The sequence below is a fragment of the Phaenicophaeus curvirostris genome, chromosome 18, assembly GCF_032191515.1.
Source record: "Phaenicophaeus curvirostris isolate KB17595 chromosome 18, BPBGC_Pcur_1.0, whole genome shotgun sequence".
Lineage (NCBI taxonomy): Eukaryota > Metazoa > Chordata > Aves > Cuculiformes > Cuculidae > Phaenicophaeus > Phaenicophaeus curvirostris.
The window spans coordinates 9,834,594-9,854,822 of NC_091409.1; the positions used below are offsets into that span (position 1 = coordinate 9,834,594).

At 52.5% G+C, this 20,229-nt stretch overlaps 2 protein-coding genes across 3 annotated transcripts in view; both read left to right on the plus strand.

Moving 5' to 3' along the window:
• Positions 1-11,357: 11,357 nt before the first annotated feature.
• On the plus strand, positions 11,358-16,751 carry R3HDML (R3H domain containing like). 2 transcript variants are annotated; one of them, XM_069871822.1, is made up of 6 exons: positions 11,358-11,567; positions 12,155-12,510; positions 13,950-14,068; positions 14,520-14,652; positions 16,024-16,139; positions 16,250-16,751. In XM_069871822.1, the coding sequence occupies exons 2-6, from the start codon at positions 12,250-12,252 to the stop codon at positions 16,380-16,382; spliced, it is 762 nt and encodes a 253-aa protein (XP_069727923.1). In that variant the 5' UTR covers positions 11,358-11,567; positions 12,155-12,249; the 3' UTR covers positions 16,383-16,751. The 2 variants fall into 2 exon arrangements, with proteins under 2 accessions (XP_069727923.1, XP_069727924.1); XM_069871823.1 differs by lacking the exon at positions 11,358-11,567 and adding an exon at positions 11,625-11,902.
• Positions 16,752-18,461: 1,710 nt separating this feature from the next.
• HNF4A (hepatocyte nuclear factor 4 alpha) overlaps positions 18,462-20,229 on the plus strand; it is a 34,636-nt gene continuing 32,868 nt past the window's right edge. Inside the window, exon 1 of the mRNA XM_069872067.1 lies at positions 18,462-18,525. Within this exon, the coding sequence (XP_069728168.1) occupies positions 18,477-18,525 (49 nt within the window). The 5' untranslated portion in view covers positions 18,462-18,476. The remainder of the gene's footprint in view (positions 18,526-20,229) is intronic.

The window sequence follows — 20,229 nt, forward strand, 5'->3', positions numbered from 1 at the left end:
AATATTTACATTTCTTGTTCTGCACAGACAGATCGCAGCAGAGCAGACTAATGACAGGTTTTAATTTACAGGGGAAAATGGTCTTGTGATGAGCGTGGACTCCCAGGAGCTGGGTTTAGTTTACGGCCCTGACAATCTCCCTCCCCAGCCATAAGCAGGTCCCTTAACCTCTGTATCCTCATTCCCTGAGCAGGATACAGGAGAGGTTCTGTTCTCCTCCTTCCTAAATTTCTTTCAGAGATGATTGTTTGGTTGCAGAAGGACACAATAATGGTCTGAGGAGCTTAAAATAACTGGAGTTCAGAGAGGTAAAATAGTTACCTCCTACAATACAAGTTAAACAGCCCATTAACAGATGAAGTGGGGAGGAGTTTACACATGGAAAAGACAACATGTCACGTGATTAAGCATAAATAAATGCACTTGGGCATAAAATGTTCTAAATCACAATTACCTGACTTCCTTGAGTAGCTGTGGTGGCTGCATGTGCAGCTCCTTGCTGAAATATTTCCCTTTTTTGAACGTTATATAATGCACACTATATAATGCACACCTTCTGTGTTTGCCAAAGAAAATCCTCACCCTCAACAGCTGCATACTTGAATTAGTTTGATTCTTGATAGGCTGTCTTTTAGGGGCTGCTGAGTAGGATTGTGCTTGCAGACCAGGTGGGCAGTGGTCTCCAAGCAGCACAGTCACTAGGAAGTGACTCCTGCCTGGTCCAATTAGCCTTTCCATTAGCCATATGCTAAAAGCATAATTTGTTGTTTCCATTTATTCACTTTCTATAATGATTATCAATTACAGATCAAAAATCATGAAAAACTCACTGTGATGATTTCCATAAAATCCTTCGCTGGGTGGCCCTTGAGCTTCTGTACAAATATACAGCATTTTGTTAAAGGAGTAAGCTACTGTTTTATTGGAACTAATCAAATATGGGAAGGAAATGGCCTGTGCTTATTCATACAAATTCAGAAATATGAACTTCTCAAACTTTACTGGTGCATTTTTAGCTCATGTGTTTGTAGGAAAGAATCAGAGTCAGGTGTAGGTGTAGATTTTGGAAGTCACTTTGTGTTGATTAGCTGCAGGGACCACAGTTAAAACTCGTGGTTTCTTGACTGGACAGCCTATACAGCCACCACATAACACAAGCTGTGGCTATTTCACTCAAATATATAGTTGCAAATATTAAATGTAAAACTAAAAAATCTGCATACATAATATTTAACTGGTGCTTTACTGGCTTGGTTAATTGTATGAGTGTTGGTTGGAAATGTGATTTCAATTTACCCTGACCACAATGACTATTGAAATGCTCTGTAGATTAAAAAAGTAATAATAATTACAAACCATGTTCAAAGGGGATGCTGAAGAACCAGTGCACTCAAGATTGTCACAGTTTTTATTTGGATGTTTAATATAATGAATGATTTTTCTGCAAATTATATGTTCAGTTTTTTACCTGTGTATTTCCCGTGTTCAGTGAGGTCAACACCTATCGCTCAGCTCGCCGTGCTCTTTCACTGCAGGGCTGCCCCAGCAGAAGAAACAAGGATGCCCCAGGTCCTGGAATTTATTGGCATGATCATCAACCGTGGGTGGCATCTGAAAGACAAGATGTGCAGAAAGACAGTGAAGTGAGAGGATGTGTCTGTTAAGGGAGCAAAGAAGTTCGTTTGCCTCAAGGAGAAGCCCAGAGCTGTACTGGTGCTTGGGCTCTGGTTTATCACCCTTTCCCCCATCAAGTACTCTTCCTTCTAGCTTCTGCAGGAGTTTCAGAGCACTTGCTTTGCTCTGTGTGCTTGTGGGGTCCCAACAGGTATAGAAGAACTGTCATTAGGGTTAAACCCTCCCAAACAGCAGATTAAGCCCAAAGTGTTTATTAGGGGGCTTCTGCACCTTCTTCAAGGCAGCTCGTGAGATTTTACTGTCAGGCAGGAGAGGCTGGCAAGATCACCACTGATCCATTATGGTCTGGCTCAGTTTCCCCAACATGAAATGGACCAGATCTGCTGCTCTCAGCTCTTGCTGAGGAAACACATCCCAGTCTGCCAGGAATGGAGCATCTTTCAAAACACAGTGATCTGGTTTGCCTCTTACCAAATGAATGAAAGGCATGGAGAGTGGTCAACAGCGCACAGGGCAGGTGACACCAGCAAACCAAGAAGGACGTGGTTGATGAAGATTGCGTTCCCGCTGCCTGAACTCTACCTGTTCTGAAAATAAACAACAATTCCACCTCACCCAGCTTTAAGTTTGGTGAAAAATAAAATTACAGCCAAATCCTAATGCCTTAACTAAATCAGAGCATTTACTGGCTTCACTTAAAGAAACAGGATTCTTTTCACAAGTGCTTATTTGTACAGCCCAAACTGACCATTTTTTAAAAATATGAGCCCACCACAGATGCGCAGCTCAGCCCAATCTCTGTTGACACCATTCAGAGGCTAGAAATAAAATATGAGAAGCATATTCTGCCACTTTGCTGGAAAAACGCCTTTCTTTGAGTTGTTTACTTAACACAGGCTCCAGACAAATGGCAAAGCAGCCTTTACCCTGGTGTGGGGAGACGAAGAGGACCCTGTGAGGTGATGGAAGATGCCAGCGCTGCATAGGGTGCCCTCCAAGAAAGGCAGGGCATACGGTTCCCCTCCTTGTAGACCAGTGTTTTTGCACACAGGGGAGAGCTTGCTCCCCCCCCGAGATGTAGGCATCGCTGGGGCTTTGAACTCCACTTCAAAGCTGGAGCTGGAGTGAGGTTTCTGTAAGCCCAGAGAAACAGGTAAATATTTGTCAGGGTCAATTAACCCTCCTCATCACCTCAACGGTCATCTGTGCGAGACGGCTGGTGGGGTTTCAGCAAGCACAGAGGTAAGCATTGTTAATTTACTGACCCACTTTGGGAGGCGGGTAGACACAAAACACTGTGGTGAGGAGACCTGGAGGTTTTCCCCTTAGCACGGTCCATGAACTCATGGAGACATCTCATCCTTTCCATTACTAAAACAGGCAGAAGAGGAAAATCCTGTGCTTGTCTGGGGAGCAGAAGAAAGGACCAGTCCTGATGCTAGCACTTCTACTATGTCTTTATAACCACTTCTTTCATACCAGTTGGCCCAGATGGCCATCAGCTGTTCACAGAGCTGAGGGCTCATTGTATCTCCCTCCTGCTATCCTGGGTTTAATGCTGAACGTGGAGAGCCACCCATACCAGAAGAAGTAACATCATATAACTCTTCCATGAATTTACCAAGTTCCAGTGTCTAACATTCCCACAACTCACTTGCAGGAGTTCCAGGGCTGGTTTTGGAAAAAGGGTCTAGCTGGGCCCCTCCACCACTGGTGTCTGAGCTGCAGACACCCAGCAGCTAAGCCCCAGCCACCAAACCACCCACTCCCAGGCCTCTTTTCTCTTATCAGCACAGCATGAAAATACCAGCTTAAATGAGAAAAAATGGAAGGGGAAAACTAGAAGCAGCTGAGCACCAGATGGGAAGGATGGGGCTAGGCTCATTCCTCACCCCCCTGCCCAAAGCTAACCCAGCACTGCCCCTACTCTGACATGGCCCCTGGGGCAATGCCACCCTCCCCTTCTCTCCAGGAACCCACAGCTGGATGTTGACAAGCCCAGAAGGAAATGCTGGGGCTGTAACGGGGTCCAGCTGGGAACTGTGTGCAGCCCCTGAAGGTGTCTTTCCCCTTGACTCTGAGCTGTGTCCTGGGAAGATGCTAGGGGAGGCTCCAGGGATGCTCCCCTCCTGGCTCCCTCACAGCTCTCACCTTCCCTGGTTTCAAGGCAGGGAAAGCTGGGCACAGGGGTCCAGCCACCCCGGCGGGCTCGGCTCGGCAGCAACACATGGGCAGCAGATGGGATCCTGGGGTAAAATGGCACTCCGTGTCTGCTGCCTGTGGAAAAGCAAGTGGAGTGGGGATAGGGACGTGCCAAAGGCAACAGCTCTCTCGGTGAGCTCAGTGTTTGCTGTCCTGCAAGATGCTGGCCACAGGGAAGATGGGCTCTGTCCTTTCCTTCATTGAGCTCTTCCCTCTGACCTGCCAGGTGCTTCTGCAGGAGCTGGCACAAGCACACCTGTCACCAACATGAAGGTTAGATTGTACCTGGCTTACTCGTGCAGGCTAGATAAATCCCACTAGCAGCAGCAGAGAGGATGAGGCAGCATGAACCTTATCAGCTGTGGTCCTTATCAGCCACAAGCCCAGGTCCCCATGGGGCAGTGGTGTGTGCCCAGCTCCCCATTGCTCATGACACACGGGCAAGGTTACACTAGCATGGATGTGTCAGCACAAGACAGGGAAGATTTGATCTGGGCTCTGCACTGCAAACACAGGTTCTTCTCTTTTCCTCTGTGCATGGATTATCCATAAAGATGTGCTATTCATGGCTTGTTTTCCATTTCAAAACCCTGTGGGATGGCCCAGCATGGGAAAGAGGCATCAGCGAGCGCCTTACAGCACCTTTGTCTCTTCTCGCTGAGCTTCTGCGTCCCCAAACCTTGTCCATGCCATGTTCACATCCCGGCCTGACCCTCTCCCAGATTCTGCAGCACAACGCAGCTCCACAGGGATGCTGTGACACCAACCCTACATGTCTGGATGGGACCTTCAGCTGCACAGTTCCTCACAGACTTTTACCTTCTTGGAACAACCAAATGAATCACTTATGGCAGACACAGTATCCAAGTGAGTTCAGGGACTGCAGCTCCCTCTTGCAACATCTGGCACAGACTGAGCCGAGGGACCTCCTTTCTTTATATCACCCAGCAAATACGTTTGGAGTCAGAACTCTGGAGTTTCATTCCTTTATTTTTCACATACGTGCTTGGCTGAGCCTTGGGGTAGCAGTTCAAACAGCAGGAGGTTACTTTTTGGACGGTCAAGTGCATGCAGGCTCCCATCATTCACATTTTGCCATAATAAATGTGGAATCCAGGACAGAGGAGGAGCAGATGATGCCTCGGTAAGTCTGGCACAAGGCAGCAGTACTGGTATGTCTATGAGCTCTGCAATTCCAGCCTGGCATGCCAGATCATGGGCTGCATGAGCTGTGTTTGCAAGGTAGCATGGTCTCCCTGAGGTAAATGTTAAGGAATAAGGTAGAAAAGAGCACACCAAGGTCCTTGTTTTCTGCTTTTTCAGTCTTTGTCCAGCTTTGAGCAAAATGGTACTTGCAAACCTCCATGGCTGAACCCGAGAAATTCCATGCTTAGGCAGACAGAAAAATGATGGCTTGGATCCAGCCATCTGGACATGGGGAAGCTTGGAAGTTCCACGAGAAAAGAAAGGTTTCTGGGCAAAGATTGACAATAAATCTTTACGGGAGAACGGAGGGGTGAAAATACAAAGGGTCCATCAAGCTGCTTCTGTTCTGTGGGCAGAAGCCATGAAGCCCTGAGATGTGCATGTACACTGAAAGATTTTAAAAATGAGCAAAAATATACCAGGGTCCTTTCAGCTTTAATGCCAGAAACAGGCAGATATCACAGAAATCCTGCGGAGCCCTACCCTGCCTGCCTGGAACAGCAGGACTAGCTTTGAGGCAGTGCTGGTCATCAGCAGCCCCCAGAGCCCTCTGGGAGATGTGACCATCATGGTAGTGCAGATGGAATCATATAGAATCATAGAATAACCAGGTTGGAAGAGACCCACCGGATCATCGAGTCCAATCATATGGAGAAATAGGTATGGGAAGTGTTTTGCCCAGTGTCACTCAGGAGACCAAGACCTTCAGAATTAAACCCCCCTTAGGTGCTTGCTCTGCTTCAACACTGCTGGCCTCCCTGGGGAGCCCTAGGAGAGCTGAGTTGCTGCTGCTTCTCAGCCTCATGAAGAGATGTTAATACGCCAACAACCTGTATTGGCACGTCTTTCCTACCCAAATCCCCTCCATCTCCTCTGGATGTCGCCGAGAACTCCTGAGCTGTGTACTTCTTTCTGCACCACCTTCCTGCACTTACCACTCTGCTTTTAAAGCCAGACAGGCTTTGAGTGATCTCCACCCACAGGAGCCACATCCTTCTCCTTCCCAGATGTGTCCCACGCAGACCCTGGGGAAAAGCAACACTGTCAGTAAACACCATCCCAACACCCCAGGAAAAGATAAACCACTGTGGATGTTCCCCTATTCCTTTAGAGCTGTGGAGGAAAAGCAGCACCTCTTTTAGGTCCATGGTTATTTAACCCAAGACAAACAAACAAACAGCAGCAACAAATTTCTGTGGAAAAAAAAGCGCTTTGCATCTGGAGACAATGAGCCATGCACTGGTATGCATGATTGGAAGGTGTTTGCTGGTGCCATAGTGGATGCTCGGGCACGTGAGCACTGGGGCCACCCCCGAGAAGAGGAGTAATGAGAACAAGACCTCCCTGTGCTGCCACGAAAAACCCGCCTGTGAACTGGTGCCAGGTGCTCAGTTTCTATCTTAATTTTGGTCTTGGAAAAAATAGGAAATGGACTGAATACACAGGGGCTGCAGTCAAACTGTGGCACACACCTGTCCAAGCAAGAAAATTACATGGTAAGGCTGCCAGGGTGTCCTGACTTCACTTCACTGGGTCTGGGCTTTCGGGGCTGTGTTCTACTAGCCCCTGACCAGCAGATGATCCAGAGCTTTGCTGAAGCTGCAACATTTCCTGACAATTCCACTGCTAGCACTTACTGTGTTAGAAACCAAGGAAAGAAATAATCTCAGCTCGCTGCTGCCCTTTGCGTAGGCTGATTTTGCCCCATGGGAAGGGGAACTTCCACTTGGGACCCCTGGACTGATGGCTTTCCCACCACTGAGCCTCGAAAGCCAACCATGTGGAGAGCAGGTGGTGAGCACAATAGAACCTTCACCACCATCATCATGTTTCCAGGGCTCTGGCACATCTCCATGTGCATGGGCAGATCTGGGTGGGTGCAGCCAAGCAGTGGGTGTGCAGTGGGGATGGGGATGGTGAGTAAAGTGCTGCTGTGGGGAGGGAGTCCCTGTACCCAGCCTTGGTGTGGCTGGCAAGGAAGTCACAGCTGATATTTGACTCCCAGGTTTAGGTCTATCTCCATCTCAGCTGGCTTGTGGCGTAATGGGCCCCTCTTCCCATTGAACTGTTAGATTCTTCTTGCGTTGGGAGAGTGCAGTGACCATCACACACCTACAGCGCTATGCTAAAAAATAAGTCCTTAACCATCAGCAAACTAGCTGTCTCCTGAACTGTGCCGAGAGGAGCTTCCATGCTATTTGTAAGTAGATTTCTAAACTTAGCCCAGTTACCATAAAAAATACCTTTGCAAGAAACTGCCATCCACAGCACTCAACTTCAGAGACATTTATTTCTAGAGCTGGTGGAAAAATTTCTCGCCTTTCAAAGGCTCCAATTATATCTTAGTGCTGGCTGGAGTCAGTGGCCTTTGCAGCTTCCTTACAGACAGTTGTGTGCTGTTGCTGGGGTCCACAGCTCTGTTGATGCTGTGTGGGACGCGGGGAGAGGTAGGAGAACTGGTACCCTCCTATTGACCAAGGAAATCATGTAGGATCCTGTTGCCTTGATGGGCCCTTTACTTAACACCATAAAACAAGTGATTTTTACTTTGAACCACGAAGACATTAGTTCTGCTGTTTTCAGCAGCTAGATCTAAAGACTCTCAGGACTGGGCTCCTATCAGGACCTGGCCAGTTGCATCACGAGAAGGAAAAAATTGCAGCCTGTAGAGCTGGGGTGATGCCCAGGCGGCCTTTGGCTAGTGGGTCAGTAGCCAGGCTATGAGCAAGGCTGCCAAGCCCAGCCTGGGTGGTCGGACCCACACATGCAGGCTCCTGCCTGTGCTCCTGACAGCTGGCTCCCTGCAGCATCACTGTACATAAAATAGGAAAGGGTTTTTTTCACCCTTATTTTAGTTTTTCTCATGTCCTAGCGAATATGCAAGCAGAAGTGATCGATTATGAGTGGACATTGCACCTAAAGGAGAGGTAAGCACTAAGCATCACATGAAAGGCTCCAAGATTATGGGCTCAACAGACAAATTGGAGAGGTGTTCAATGTCTTTGTGACTGGAAAGAGCAAGAGAGAGCAAAGCATCTCATGTTTATTAATGGAAGTGCTCTAAACCCCAGGGTTTGGGCTAGGCTGTCAAGCTGTCACTGTGTTAGCCTGCTGTCACAGGCAAGCCATGATGCCTTGAGTAGTTGAGACAAAGGTTGGAGAAGACTTGGCCCTCTCCAGTCCATCCTTCTGTTCTCCCTGCTGTGATCTGTGCTCCCTTGGCTGCACATTCCAGGTCGCACACGTTCCTGGCCAGGGTGGGCTCCAGGGCAGCTGGAGCCATTGGTGATATTTGGGGCAGGACTTGAGGAAACGAATGGTTGGACTCAATGATCCAGTGGGTCTTTTCCAACCTAGTGATTCTATGATTCTATGAACTGCCTCCAGCAAAGCTGGAAAATGAGACTGTCCACCAGTTCATTAGAGGTGTATTTTACTAGAGCAACAGGGACTGTACATCACCTGGGAAAACAGTTTTGCTCAAATAAGGCTTTGGTCTGGGTTTGGTTTACCCCTGGTAGCGGGAGCTCGAGCTGTGGAAAGCTGCATCCATCTTCTCCGTGCCTAGAGGTGCTGGGGGTGGCAGCATATCCTGTGCTCCAGCAAAGGGCAAAGTTCTGCTCAACCCTATGTGGGTTCATGTCACCACTTGTCCCCTTGATACATGGGTTACGGGGGATGCCTGAAGCCAACAGATGGGAGAAACAAACATGACAGAGGAATCCTGTGTGTCTCATCATGCCTTGTTGTGGGGTGAGCTGCTATGTGTGTCAGTCTTGAAGGCATCAGTAGGTGTCTCTGCCAAGAAAGGGCTGTGAACCCAGTGATTTGTCGGTGCTGCTGCTGTATCCAGCTGAATGCGTGTTCTTCTTGGCTCCCAGCAAGGTCCTCGCTGTAGATACCGTGTGCCTTGGCAGCCAGGTCAGTCTGGGCTGCAGGATATTACGCCTGGCAGGGACACAAACCCCTTCCAGTTCCTGGAATTTGGATTGTCTCGTGGAGTGCTGATTAAGCAGTGCTTTCAATCTGCACCCAAGACAAAACCCTCGCCTTTTTTCCGCGTAGAGCCTCCGTTTTGGCTCAGCTGCTGTATGGCAGTGGGGGCTGCAGGGGGTTTGCTCTCCCTGTGACCCAGGGAAACAAAAACCCCAAGAAAATTCTCGAATCTAAAGTTTTGCATTCATGGAGCTGGATGAGCTTTCGCTGTGCAGAGCTCTGTCTTTTGTGAAATAAGAAATCAGTGAAAAACCCACCCCGTAACACAGCCCCAGCGCTTTTGGTGGCGGCTGCTCCTCCTGCTCTGCCCAGACCATGTCCGCAGTTCACCGAGTTGAGATCGCTGCTGCGTGTCCCCATCTGCCTTTCTAATCCACTGGGAATGAAACCACCTTTCCCAGCCTTACTAATGAGAGATTTGATAGCTGGGGTTGAGCAGAGTGAGGCAGCCCTGGAGTGTGCCGTGCCTGTGCCGTACGAAGGGCTGACCTTCCTTGAATCTGCATACAGGTGGACATACAACAGGAGTGTTAGCAAATTGGGAATGGTGCTTTGCCTGACACCTGCACAGAGGTGGCTGATGTTTTGGGGTGGTCTAGTGCTAGGAAGGTGAAGCAGAGCTGGTTAGATCCCCTGCAACTAGCAGGCTGGAAAGCCAGTGGGCTCTGGGAGCCACGCTGACATCTCAGCGTGCCCAGCACTGGCATCCACAGCACAGCTCGACCCTCAGCAGCGTGCCCAGTCCTGCTGGTTCATGGAGTGTGCTGCTTTCCACACTGAGGGGTCCCCTTCCATGGGACCACGGTGGGGCTGGAAATATCTCAATAACAGTTCCCCTGTGTCCTCGCTGGCAAAATCATCATCCCACCCGCTGGGTGGGAAGAGGATGGAAATATCCCTCCAGCATATGTCTCCAGCTGCTCCCTGGGGCTCACAGCATCTTGATTTGCTTTATGGAAAAGCAGATGCCAGGAAAAATATACACAGGGGACTGTTTCAGCTGAGGCTTACAGCAGGATGAGGCTGTGTTGCTATAGCACAGCAGCTCAGCACCTGGGCATTATTCCTGACCCACACTCCGATCTGCCTCTCCCCAAGCTCCTGGATGGCTTCTGTTGCACTCTGGGTCTTGGGGGCTGTGGGTGAAACCAGACAGGTTCTGGGATGTGCTGTTAGTCCTGGCACAGAGAAGGAGTTCTGTGACTGGGATCCTCAGTTCTTATCCCAGTCAAACCACTGAGGGCGAGAAGCAGCAATGGGCTGTGCTGTGGGACTGCCTTCTCCTCCCTGCACTGTCCTGGCAGCCTCCTTGTCTCCCTGCCTGAGCACTAGCTTTCCCTCAGGCACACTCTGGTCCCAGCACAATGCCTCCTTCTTCATGCATCCCACCAACTCAGGAGAGGGAGTTTGGCCTCGGTGCTCCCCTTTAAGCAACCAAGAGCCAAATTCTGGTTCCAAACCTGCCTGCGTGCTGGTGAACCCAGATTTGGCACCTTGCTTACCTGGTGTGCCATGCCGTGGGGTGATGCCTGCAGCAAGCCCTGCTGCGGCTTGCACACAGCTGCTTGCTCCGGCTCCGAGCACGGTGGGAGGAAGAAGAGATGTGGCAAGCATCGTAAGCAGCCCCTCCAGCCTGCCAAGCTTGCATTTTTGTGATCTGCAATAATTCAGCCAGCCCCAGGCATCATGACAGCTGGGATGTTATAAGGAAACACACTTGATGCTGCAGGATTGTCTACAGCTTTCAGACTTCTGCAGCCATTTCCCCTCCCTGGGGACAAACATCTGGAGGGAACACAGCCCGCAGAGGAAGGGCTTTTCCCCCCTGCTTCTGGCTGGACATTGCCAGCCCAGGTCAGTGGTGGGAATGTGGGCAGAGCCCCCCGTGGGCTGTGGCAAACCCTAGTCCTTGGGAAACCCACACAGTAAGCAGCTTCATTTCTAACGGGGAGAAGCTGCTGGTCCAGGGACATGCATGGTCATCAGGTCCCCTCCCAGCCAGCCCCAGCAAGAGACATCTCTCCTATCTGCTCAGTTACACCAAGCAGGGTGGCCCTGGGTCTCCCGGTGAACACTAGCTCCGCTCCCCTCTCCACATCCATCTCCAACCTGGATTATCTTCCCTGTCCACCGCTCCCAGCAAGACCGCAGGCTGAGGGTGATGAACAGGGCAGAGATGACTTTGGGAATCTCTCCCTCTAGGCAGGTCATAATATACCCCTCTGCCTGCTGGGCTCCACTGGCTTCCCCCGCCAGCACCGTGCACGGCTCAGCGTGTCTGCGTGCGCGCCTGTGCGCACGGATGCATCCACCAGCCTATAAATCTCCTAGCAGGGCTCCTTCCAAACTTCAGGACATTCCCTGGGGGAAGAGTTAAGATGCAGCTTTTGCGTCAGATGCCACGGCGGGCTGCCCGGCGGGGCTAGGCTAAACCTCTCCCCCACATCTTGCCCTAGCAGGTTGTTTGCAAAGGTCAATCCCACCGGCTGCCGCCACCGGGCTCGGCTGCTCTTGGCTCAGTCCTCAAGGTACGTAGTCGGGGGAATATCCTCCCTGCTGCTCCGGGAAGGGCTGGCAGGGATGCTATGAGGTGCATTGGCTGACGGATGAGGAGATATTCCAACTTTTTTCCCTTTTTTAAAAGTTATTCTGGTTTCACGGAGGTTTATTTTTCGTCCTCTGAGATAAAGAGTTGTTAGGATTTCTCACCGATGCCTTTAGAACTTGCTGTGCATTTCTTTATTTGTGTGAGCTTTCCATTTGTTCTGGGGATTTACTCAACACACCAAGTGCCTGGGAAGTTACAGAGCAGGCGGCTGCGGTGAATATCTCAGCATGCTCCTAATTAGTCTTTGCCTGGCAGGTACGTGTGATGAGTGAAAAAAATGGGGGAGATTCAGTGCCTATTTTGTTTTATAGTTTTAGAGAAATGACAAGAAAACCAATTTCCCAGACATAAACCTGCTGGTCCTGGGGAATTTGCTGTGATAAATAGTTATCAAAGAGATTAATTATTTTGAAAAGGGAAAAAATAGGAAAATTTATTTCCATCTTTTTTTTGAGAAGTGATGTAAACCCCAAACCTGAGTAGTGCCTGTGTTGTTTTCTCTCCCAGACCCGTGCACCAGCAGCAGGGACTAGAGATCTGCCTTACTCTTGCTTAACTCTGTGAGGGAGTGCAAAGCCACCAGCTGATCCCACTAGCCAGGCATGACTGTGCTCCACCTGCACCTGTACCTCACTGCCCTGAGCTTCTGGATGATGCAGCAGTCCAGCTCCTTCCTGCTGCCCAACGCCACTGAGCTCCTGTCCCACCCTGGGGTCAAAGCCACGGGCTTGCTGTGGGGCGCGGGGGTCCCTCGGAGCCGTCGGAAGCGATACCTCTCCTCCCACGACATGAGCATGATTTTGGACTATCACAACCAAGTGCGTGCACAGGTGTCTCCCCCCGCCGCCAACATGGAGTATATGGTGAGTCGGGCTCTGACAGGCTGGTTTTGGGTCCGTGGCTCTCAGCTGCTTGGGGTGGGGTCAAGGGGCTCACCTGTGGTGTGGGACCCAACCTGTTAGGGACAGGGTACCCACAGGTGGTGATGTCAGGGTGCTGCCCTGAGTTCATAGAATCATAGAATCAGCAGGTTGGAAAAGACCCATCGGATCATCAGGTCCAACCATTCCCATCAAACACTAAACCATGTCCCTCAGCACTTTGTCCACCTGTCCCTTAAACACCTCCAGGGAAGGTGACTCAACCCCCTCCCTGGGCAGCCTCTGCCAGTGCCCAATGAAGTTCGCAACTGAATGCCTGTCCTGGGGGATGTTTTGTATCCCTGCTGCAGGGCAGACCCATGCAGCCTCTGTACAGGAGGGTCAGAGTCTCAGTGGAGGGATGTTTCCACCTGGGAGCAGGCGTAGGACCCATGCCTGGGATATCTAGGCACTTGCTGGCTGTGGGATGGCAGGATCTGTCCAGCCAAGCTGCAGAGGTAGCATCAAGAGAAGAGCAGAAGGTACAAGCATGAAAAGTTCAGGTCCCAACCCAAAACCCCGGTGGAAGCCTTTCTGCTAACTGCAGCCAGTAAGGACAGACCCATCCAAAGCTCCAAGATCCCTCAGGAGCTGGTGCAGGAGCATTCCTGGGAATGCCAGACCCTGGGAAAAGAAGCATTCAGAAGTGAGACAGAAAGAAACTGAGCAGCCTCACCAGATCAGGCACCTCCTTTGGACAAGGTCCATACTGGGCAGAGCTTTCCCCAGGTTGTCACCACCCAGGGAGAGGATCAGAGGTCCAGCGACGTGCCTGGGTAGTCTCTAGATGCCCTTTTTTTAGAGAGAGGGGCAGCCCTGCTCACTGGGTACCAGGACAGGTCAGATGCACCCGGGAGCATCCTGTGTTGCTTCTTGCTTGGCCTAAATTCCTGCCTTCCAAAATAACTCTCCCAGGCATCTTCCCAAAACAGTTCAGGATGTGTGAGGAACCTTTAAATAATGCATGAAGGAACCAGATGTTCTCACTGGTTAGTCTGTGGCCAGGGCTGCAGTGGAGGGCTGGGGATGGCTGTGAGCCACAGTGGCAGTGCAGGGCTCTAGGATTTCACCCTTGGGTTCAGCTCCACCTTCTGCAGAAGGAGTTCATTCTTGGAGGGAATCACAAGCACAGGGTCTGCACTGCTTCAGGGCATCTATTCTCTGCCTGGGCAGTGGGTACTGTAAGAGCCCAATGGTTCATCGCTCCTGGACATGCTGCCCTGCTTCCCAGAGGGTTTTCCCAGCCTGATGAGTAAGTCACATTTTTTGGACACCTGGGGGTGCTCAGAAACATCTCTTGAGCCCAAGGGAGCAGGTTTCTCCTCTTCCCTCCCCTGGGCAGATGAAATCTGTGCCTGCCCGTTTCTTTTCCTCCTGGCCAGGTGTGGGATGAGCGGCTGGCCAGGGCAGCAGAGGCTTGGGCTGCGCGCTGCCTGTGGGACCACGGGCCCCCTCAGCTGATGAAATACGTGGGGCAGAACCTCTCCATCCACTCGGGAAGGTGAGTGCCCCGTGTGCAGAGGGAGCTCCTTCAGACTCCCCCACACCCCACGATGCTGGAGGAGGAGAGGAGCAGCAGCAGCCCCTCCTTGGTCAAGGAGCAGAGAGGTTCTGAACCACCTTGGTTGCAGAGAGCTGGGATGAAACAAAAAGGCACGTTAAGCTCCCCCCAGGGAGGAGGGTCCAACTCTTGCAGAAGGGTAAATGTGGAAAACCAGAGGTGCTTGCTGCTCCTTTGGGGAGTATGGCACTGATCTCCCCTCTGCTGGGCACAGGGGCCACGTCTTCTGGCCTTGGGCACAAGTGGACTTGGCACAAGGACATTGTAACCCCTGCTGCACCCCGCTGCTCTCCCTCATTCTATCTCTCTGGAGCCTTCCTCCCTCTCCTTTCCCTCCCCTGTGAGCTCTGAGGGAGAGGAGTTACACCTTACACATGGCATTTTTTTGCAGGTACCGCTCTGTTGTGGACATGGTGAAATCGTGGCACCAGGAGAAGCAGCACTACTCTTTTCCTCATCCCCATGAATGCAACCCCCGCTGCCCCTCCAAATGCAGCGGCTCTGTCTGCAGCCACTACACGCAGGTGAGCACCACAGCCTCCCCGCTGTCCCCTGCAGCTCCCCAGGACCTCGATGCAAACTGCTGCAGCACCCCAGGCAGTGAGCAGCCCTTTTCCCAGCAGTAGCTGGGATTTGGGATTGAATCCTGTCAGCTGCCTGCTTCAAATCAGGGCAGGCAGGTTTGGCAGCAGGCACCAAGGCTGCTGGAGGGGTGCAGGCAGCCAGCAGCAATGCTCTCTCACCTTGGACTCCCGTGGAATCCACACATGGAGATCCCAGAGGTTCGCAGCCCACTGAAGCGCAGCTGAGACCTAGATGTTTGGCTGGGAGGTTTTCACCTTTTTTTAAGCTTTTTTTTTTTGCCTGCTTTGACCTTTTCTCTGTATTACCCCACTGGCAGCTCAAAGGTGGTGAAAAGGGGGAAAAAAAAAGCCCCTTTGTGCATCTGCCAAGCACAAATCCTCTTGTCTGTAATGGAGCAGCTTTATAGTGCCCACCTGCATCCAGCTCCCCAGGAATTCAGTCCTGTCATCCCCTGGCACATCCACGAGCAGCCTGGCTAGCACAAGGTGGAAAACTTCCCTCTGTTCTCTTGTCTGGTGGTAAAACTGTGCCAACCCCTAATTACCTCCTCCACATGGCTCCAGCCTTTACCAGGGCATCTGCGTCCCCGTGGGGCTCATCTGTGGGGATGCTCTGGATTGTAAATGTGCAAGACAAAGAGATTGACAGGATGAGAGGGAATGGCCTCAAGCTCCACCAGGGGAGGTTCAGGCTGGACATTAGGAAAAAATTTTTCACAGAAAGGGTCATTGGGCACTGGCAGAGGCTGCCCAGGGGGTGGTTGAGTCACCTTCCCTGGAGGGGTTTAAGGGACGGGTGGACGAGGTGCTGAGGGACATGGTTTAGTGATTAATGGGAATGGTTGGACCTGATGATCCGATGGGTCTTTTCCAACCTGGTCACTCTATGATTCTATGATTCTAAGATACATTTTTTAAGGAAGAAATTCAGCCTGGAGAGGCTTTAGGAGGAGATTTTGGCTCTGTTTCACCTCCCTGTGTGCAGGGTAAGCTACCTGGGATGTTTCAGGGTGAGGTTTGGGAACTAATTTGGGTAGATTAGAGAAGTGCCCCACACTCTACTGCTCATTTAAGTGAGCTAGGCAAGGCAGCCCCTTGCAGGGTAGCACAGGCTGTAGAGAAGGTCAGCAAGAAATCACCCTCTGGTGACAAAGCACTGCCCGTGATGGGCACAGCATCCAGCCTAAGAAATTTGGATGGGTGGGATGTGATTCCCTGATGGGATGAAGCCCTCCCAGACTCCAGGATGACTGGCTTTGGGATACGTGGGCGGGCGGTTGCTGACAGCTCCTGTTCTCTCTCCTGGTGCAGATGGTGTGGGCATCGTCCAGCCGCCTGGGCTGTGCCCTCAGCACCTGCACCAACGTGCGGGTGTGGGGCAGCACGTGGCGACACGCCACCCTTCTCGTCTGCAACTACGCCATCAAGTAAGTGTGTGGAGGGTAGTTCCCCTGTGCCGTTCTCCTGCCTTGCCAGCCACTCCGGTGTTGGCAGCGAGGCGATGGTGCTCAGAAGGGATGTTGTCTTCTCTTTTTAGAGGCAACTGGCTGGGAGAAGCTCCATACAAAGTGGGGCGGCCGTGCTCAGCCTGCCCCCCAGTCTACGGCGGGGGCTGCTCCAACAACATGTGCTTCACTGGACTCAAATCCAACCAAGTCAGCTGGTACTAGGGCTGCAGCCCTACAAGGAAACCCCCAGGGATGGGGTGAATCAGAGTTATTTATAACACTATTGTGTCCCCCCAGCTGCTTTGGTTGTCTCTCGGCCCCATCCCTGCACCGTGTTAGGTGGCTTTTTGGCAGCCCCGTTGTCCAGCCTGCTTCACCCATGTAGGAAACGGCTTTTTTAACACACCTCCTCTGGCAGCGCTTGCATTGTCTGGTTGTTTCCCAGTTTGGGGGAAATTGGGATGGTTAAGGTCCTTATTTCCCCAAACAGGGATGGTTTCGGGGTGCACGGAGGGAGCGGGGCAGGCTGGCATGGTCCCTGCTCTGTGGGCTCAGGGATTTTTACCCCACTGCCCCTCACATGTGCTAAGGCAGAGACTGGTGTAAGTGAATACCAAGTTGTTCCCCTTTTGGTGAGTGGCTGGAGGAGAAGTGGGAAGCCCAGGGCTTGCCCCCTGCTCCAAGGTTGCCTCTCCAGCCACGAGACCTCCAGCTCTGAGCCCCCCAATAAAGCAGCCTGGAGACACCCATGCTTGTGTTGGTCCTCCCTCTCTCACAGTCTGGAGCCTTGGGGTAACACCAAACTCTGGATTTGGGGGGGTAAAGAGTGAAGGGGTGCAGAAGCCCTCGGTACAGCCATGGGCCATAGCCGTGGGAGATGCCCGGGTGCTTTGCTCCATCGTGTGGGAGAAGACAGCACTGCTGGGGCACCCAGTGATGATGTTGGAAGGCCATGGGCTTCCCGTCCCACCCAGGCTGCCCTACTGCCCGGTCTCGCCCCCAGTGCTGCTGAGCTCCTCACTGTCCACATCCCCTCCCTCTCCAAGGCCTCTCAGCACTCAGCAGACTCAGGGGTCTCCACATTCCCAGGCTTTGTGTCTGAGCCCCCAGCTGTGGATTCCTGCACCGCAGCCCAGCGTGTCCAGCAGCCCCCTGCCCACACATCCCTCCCTGCTGCACATTCCCTTGGGATGGGCTTTCCCATCCAAAGGGGCACATGTCCCTAACCTTGTCCCCTCTGGGCTGCAAGGGGCTGGCAGGGACCTCTCGCTGCCTCGTCCAGCCCAGACCCTTTGCGAGTTGTGTGGGAGATGCAGGAGACCCTGTGCTGCTGGCCAATCAATTTTTCAGCTCCAGCTCTGGATGCCCCACATATTTGGTGCCATATCAGCAACACCTCCTGTGTTTTCCCCTCCTTGCCTCAGTGCAGCTCCTGCCACAGGGTCACGAGCAGCACAGGTGCTCTGCCCCAAGGTCTGTATCCGTACCTGCGTGCCCTGGACCATGAGGTCCCTGGGGCTTCTCCTAGGTGCTGCAGTCCTAACACAGGTGCCCATGAGCTGCTGTGCACTTTGTGGGTCCCCCCAAATTGGGGTGCAGAGGGAGGAGATGGGGAGGAGCTGCAAACACCCTGTGCCCTGGCCACGCGCTCAGAGTACCACCCTGCATCGCACCAACGTATCCCTACAGCTCCTCATCTCTGCTACCTCTCTGTTTTTCACCAAGGGAAGAAGTCCTGACCCACAGCTGGGGTGTTTGGCTCCTTGTGCCTCAACCGGGCTCTGCTCTGCCCATGCCAGCCTCCGCGGCTCATCCCACAGCCCCTTACCCACAGGTTGGCTCTGCCCTGGTTCTCTGTAGGCAGGTGACAGCACAAGATCCAGCAGCAGCTGGGGTGCTGTGGAGCTGGATGCAGCTGCCTCATCCCTCCCCACGGCCGGCGCTGAACCCCAGCCTGGTGGCTGCCCCGGCCTTGACACCGGATGGCAACGGGAGCCCCAAAAGAGTCCAGTAAAAACCATGTTTGAGTTTCTAGCTTGGCAGCAGTTACTATAGCTACAGCAACGGCACCTTGCAGATTGGTTTCCATAAGAGCTTGGTTACTATTTAACATCTCCACCCACATTAGCCCTGATTAAGCGAATCAATAAGATAACAGGAGAGGCAGGTTTCCTCGCCCTGCCTCTCCGCGCTCCCTCCTGCCTTCACCTACTTCCTTAGTGAAAGACATTTTTTATTTATTTATTTAGATTTCTTTTTATTCCTCTACTTCCTCTGGGTTTTGCCCCAAGTCCCCATAGCAGTAGCCGGCGAGACATGGTCAATGTAAGCACCCAGCTAAGCGCTAAGATGGAGGCTCCATATGGTGAGTACAGCGTTTCCATCACCCGCGCGGCCGCCCCGCCGTCGCTCTCGGGAAGTGGGGCTGGGAGCCCTGGTCCCACCGCGCTGCCTGGCTCCACCGGCCCAGGCACCTGCAAAGGCTGGAGATGGAGGCAGAAAAAGGATCCCTGATGAATTTTTGTATAATATATATACGTATTCTCTCTTTCACTCCACTTGGCTCGAAGAAGAAGGCACGTGCCTGAGGTCTGACCCGCTGGCAGAGGGGCTGCTGCGGGCTTTGCAGCAAATGTGGAAATGGTTTGGAAAGGAGGTGACGTGCTGCCTTAGGACACGCAGCCAGCCCCAGGCTGCGGGCAGTGCTGGCACCTCCGGGCAGCAGGTACAGTGGGCGCCCACCAGCGCTGCTGCTCTCGCTGATGGCTGGGGCCGAGCTGGTGTTCGTGCTGAGCAGGTTTCCCAGCAAAGAGTGTGGTGCCTGGATGCACGGCAGCCCCCAGTCTCTGTATTGCAGAGTATCGGGCGACACGCCGCTGCCCAGGGTGCAGGGAGATGCCCCCCAGGCCTGTGCCGATGCTCCCAGAATGGCACAGCGGGTACCAGCCCAGGGCAGCCCCACAGTCTCCTCGCCTATGCCAGATGCCAAACCACCAAACGCACCATGGGATGGGTTCCCCCAGCCGGGCTGCAGCCAGACCACCGTTATACTTGGGGTGGGTCCAACGGTGCCTGTGCTGCAGCCTCCCCGCACAGCAAAGGGCTGGGGCTGCTTTGGTCTCGTGTCACCTGGGAACCTCAGTTCCCTGGGCATGGCAAGGGGGTGGAGTGAGCCCGCAGGAGACAAGGTCTGTCAGCTACACAGTTCTCCATCACACCCTTGTGGCTCTCCATCACTCTCCATGGTTCTCCATCACTTCCTTGTGGTTCTCCATCAATTCTCCTGACTCTCCATCACTTCTCCTGGCTCTCCATCACATCCCATGGTTCTGCATCATGCGACCCTGCTTCTACTCACCATATTTGTCACACCCTGCTCCTCTTCTCCTTTGCTCCACCCCACAGGTGAACATGCACATCCCTGCCAGCCCGTGCTCCAGCTGCTGTGTGTGCTGCAGCAAAGCCCCAGGAGGGCTTGTGGGATTCCCAGGCTACCTTCTCGATCTTTGCTTATGGCCCTGTTCTGAGTGGTGGCTTCTCTGAGCTGCAGAAGCCAGCAGTGGGACAGGACCTTGCACAAAAGCTGGGCTCAGAAAAATGCCGAGTCTTTAGTCTGCTCAGCGCAGGCTGTGGGTTTGTGTCCAGCTGCTACTGCTCAGACAGCATGCAAGGAGACTCATGGTGAAGGCTGCTTGTGAGCCTGGAGAGCCTGGAGTGAGGGCACCTCTGTGGGCTGGTCCAGAAGTTGGTGGTGAGCATCCTCCAGGCTGAAGCCCGACATGAGTCTCTGCTCTTGGTGGGAAGCTGGCCTGACCCACTGAGTTCGCAGTGACTGGCTTGTGCCTCATTTGCAGGAGAATGGGGAGGCTCAAGCGGTGTCCTGATCAGCCTGGGAGATGCAGTAGTGCAAGATCCAAGGATGCTCCCAAATCCAGGGTCCCTGTGTCCTGCTTTGCCCTGGAGTGCAAAGCCAGCCTGTTTTCTACAGTGTGACAGACTTTGCCTGACAGATGCAAGCAAGAACCTGAACAAACTCTTTAATCACTTGTGATTAAGTTATTCTGTCCAC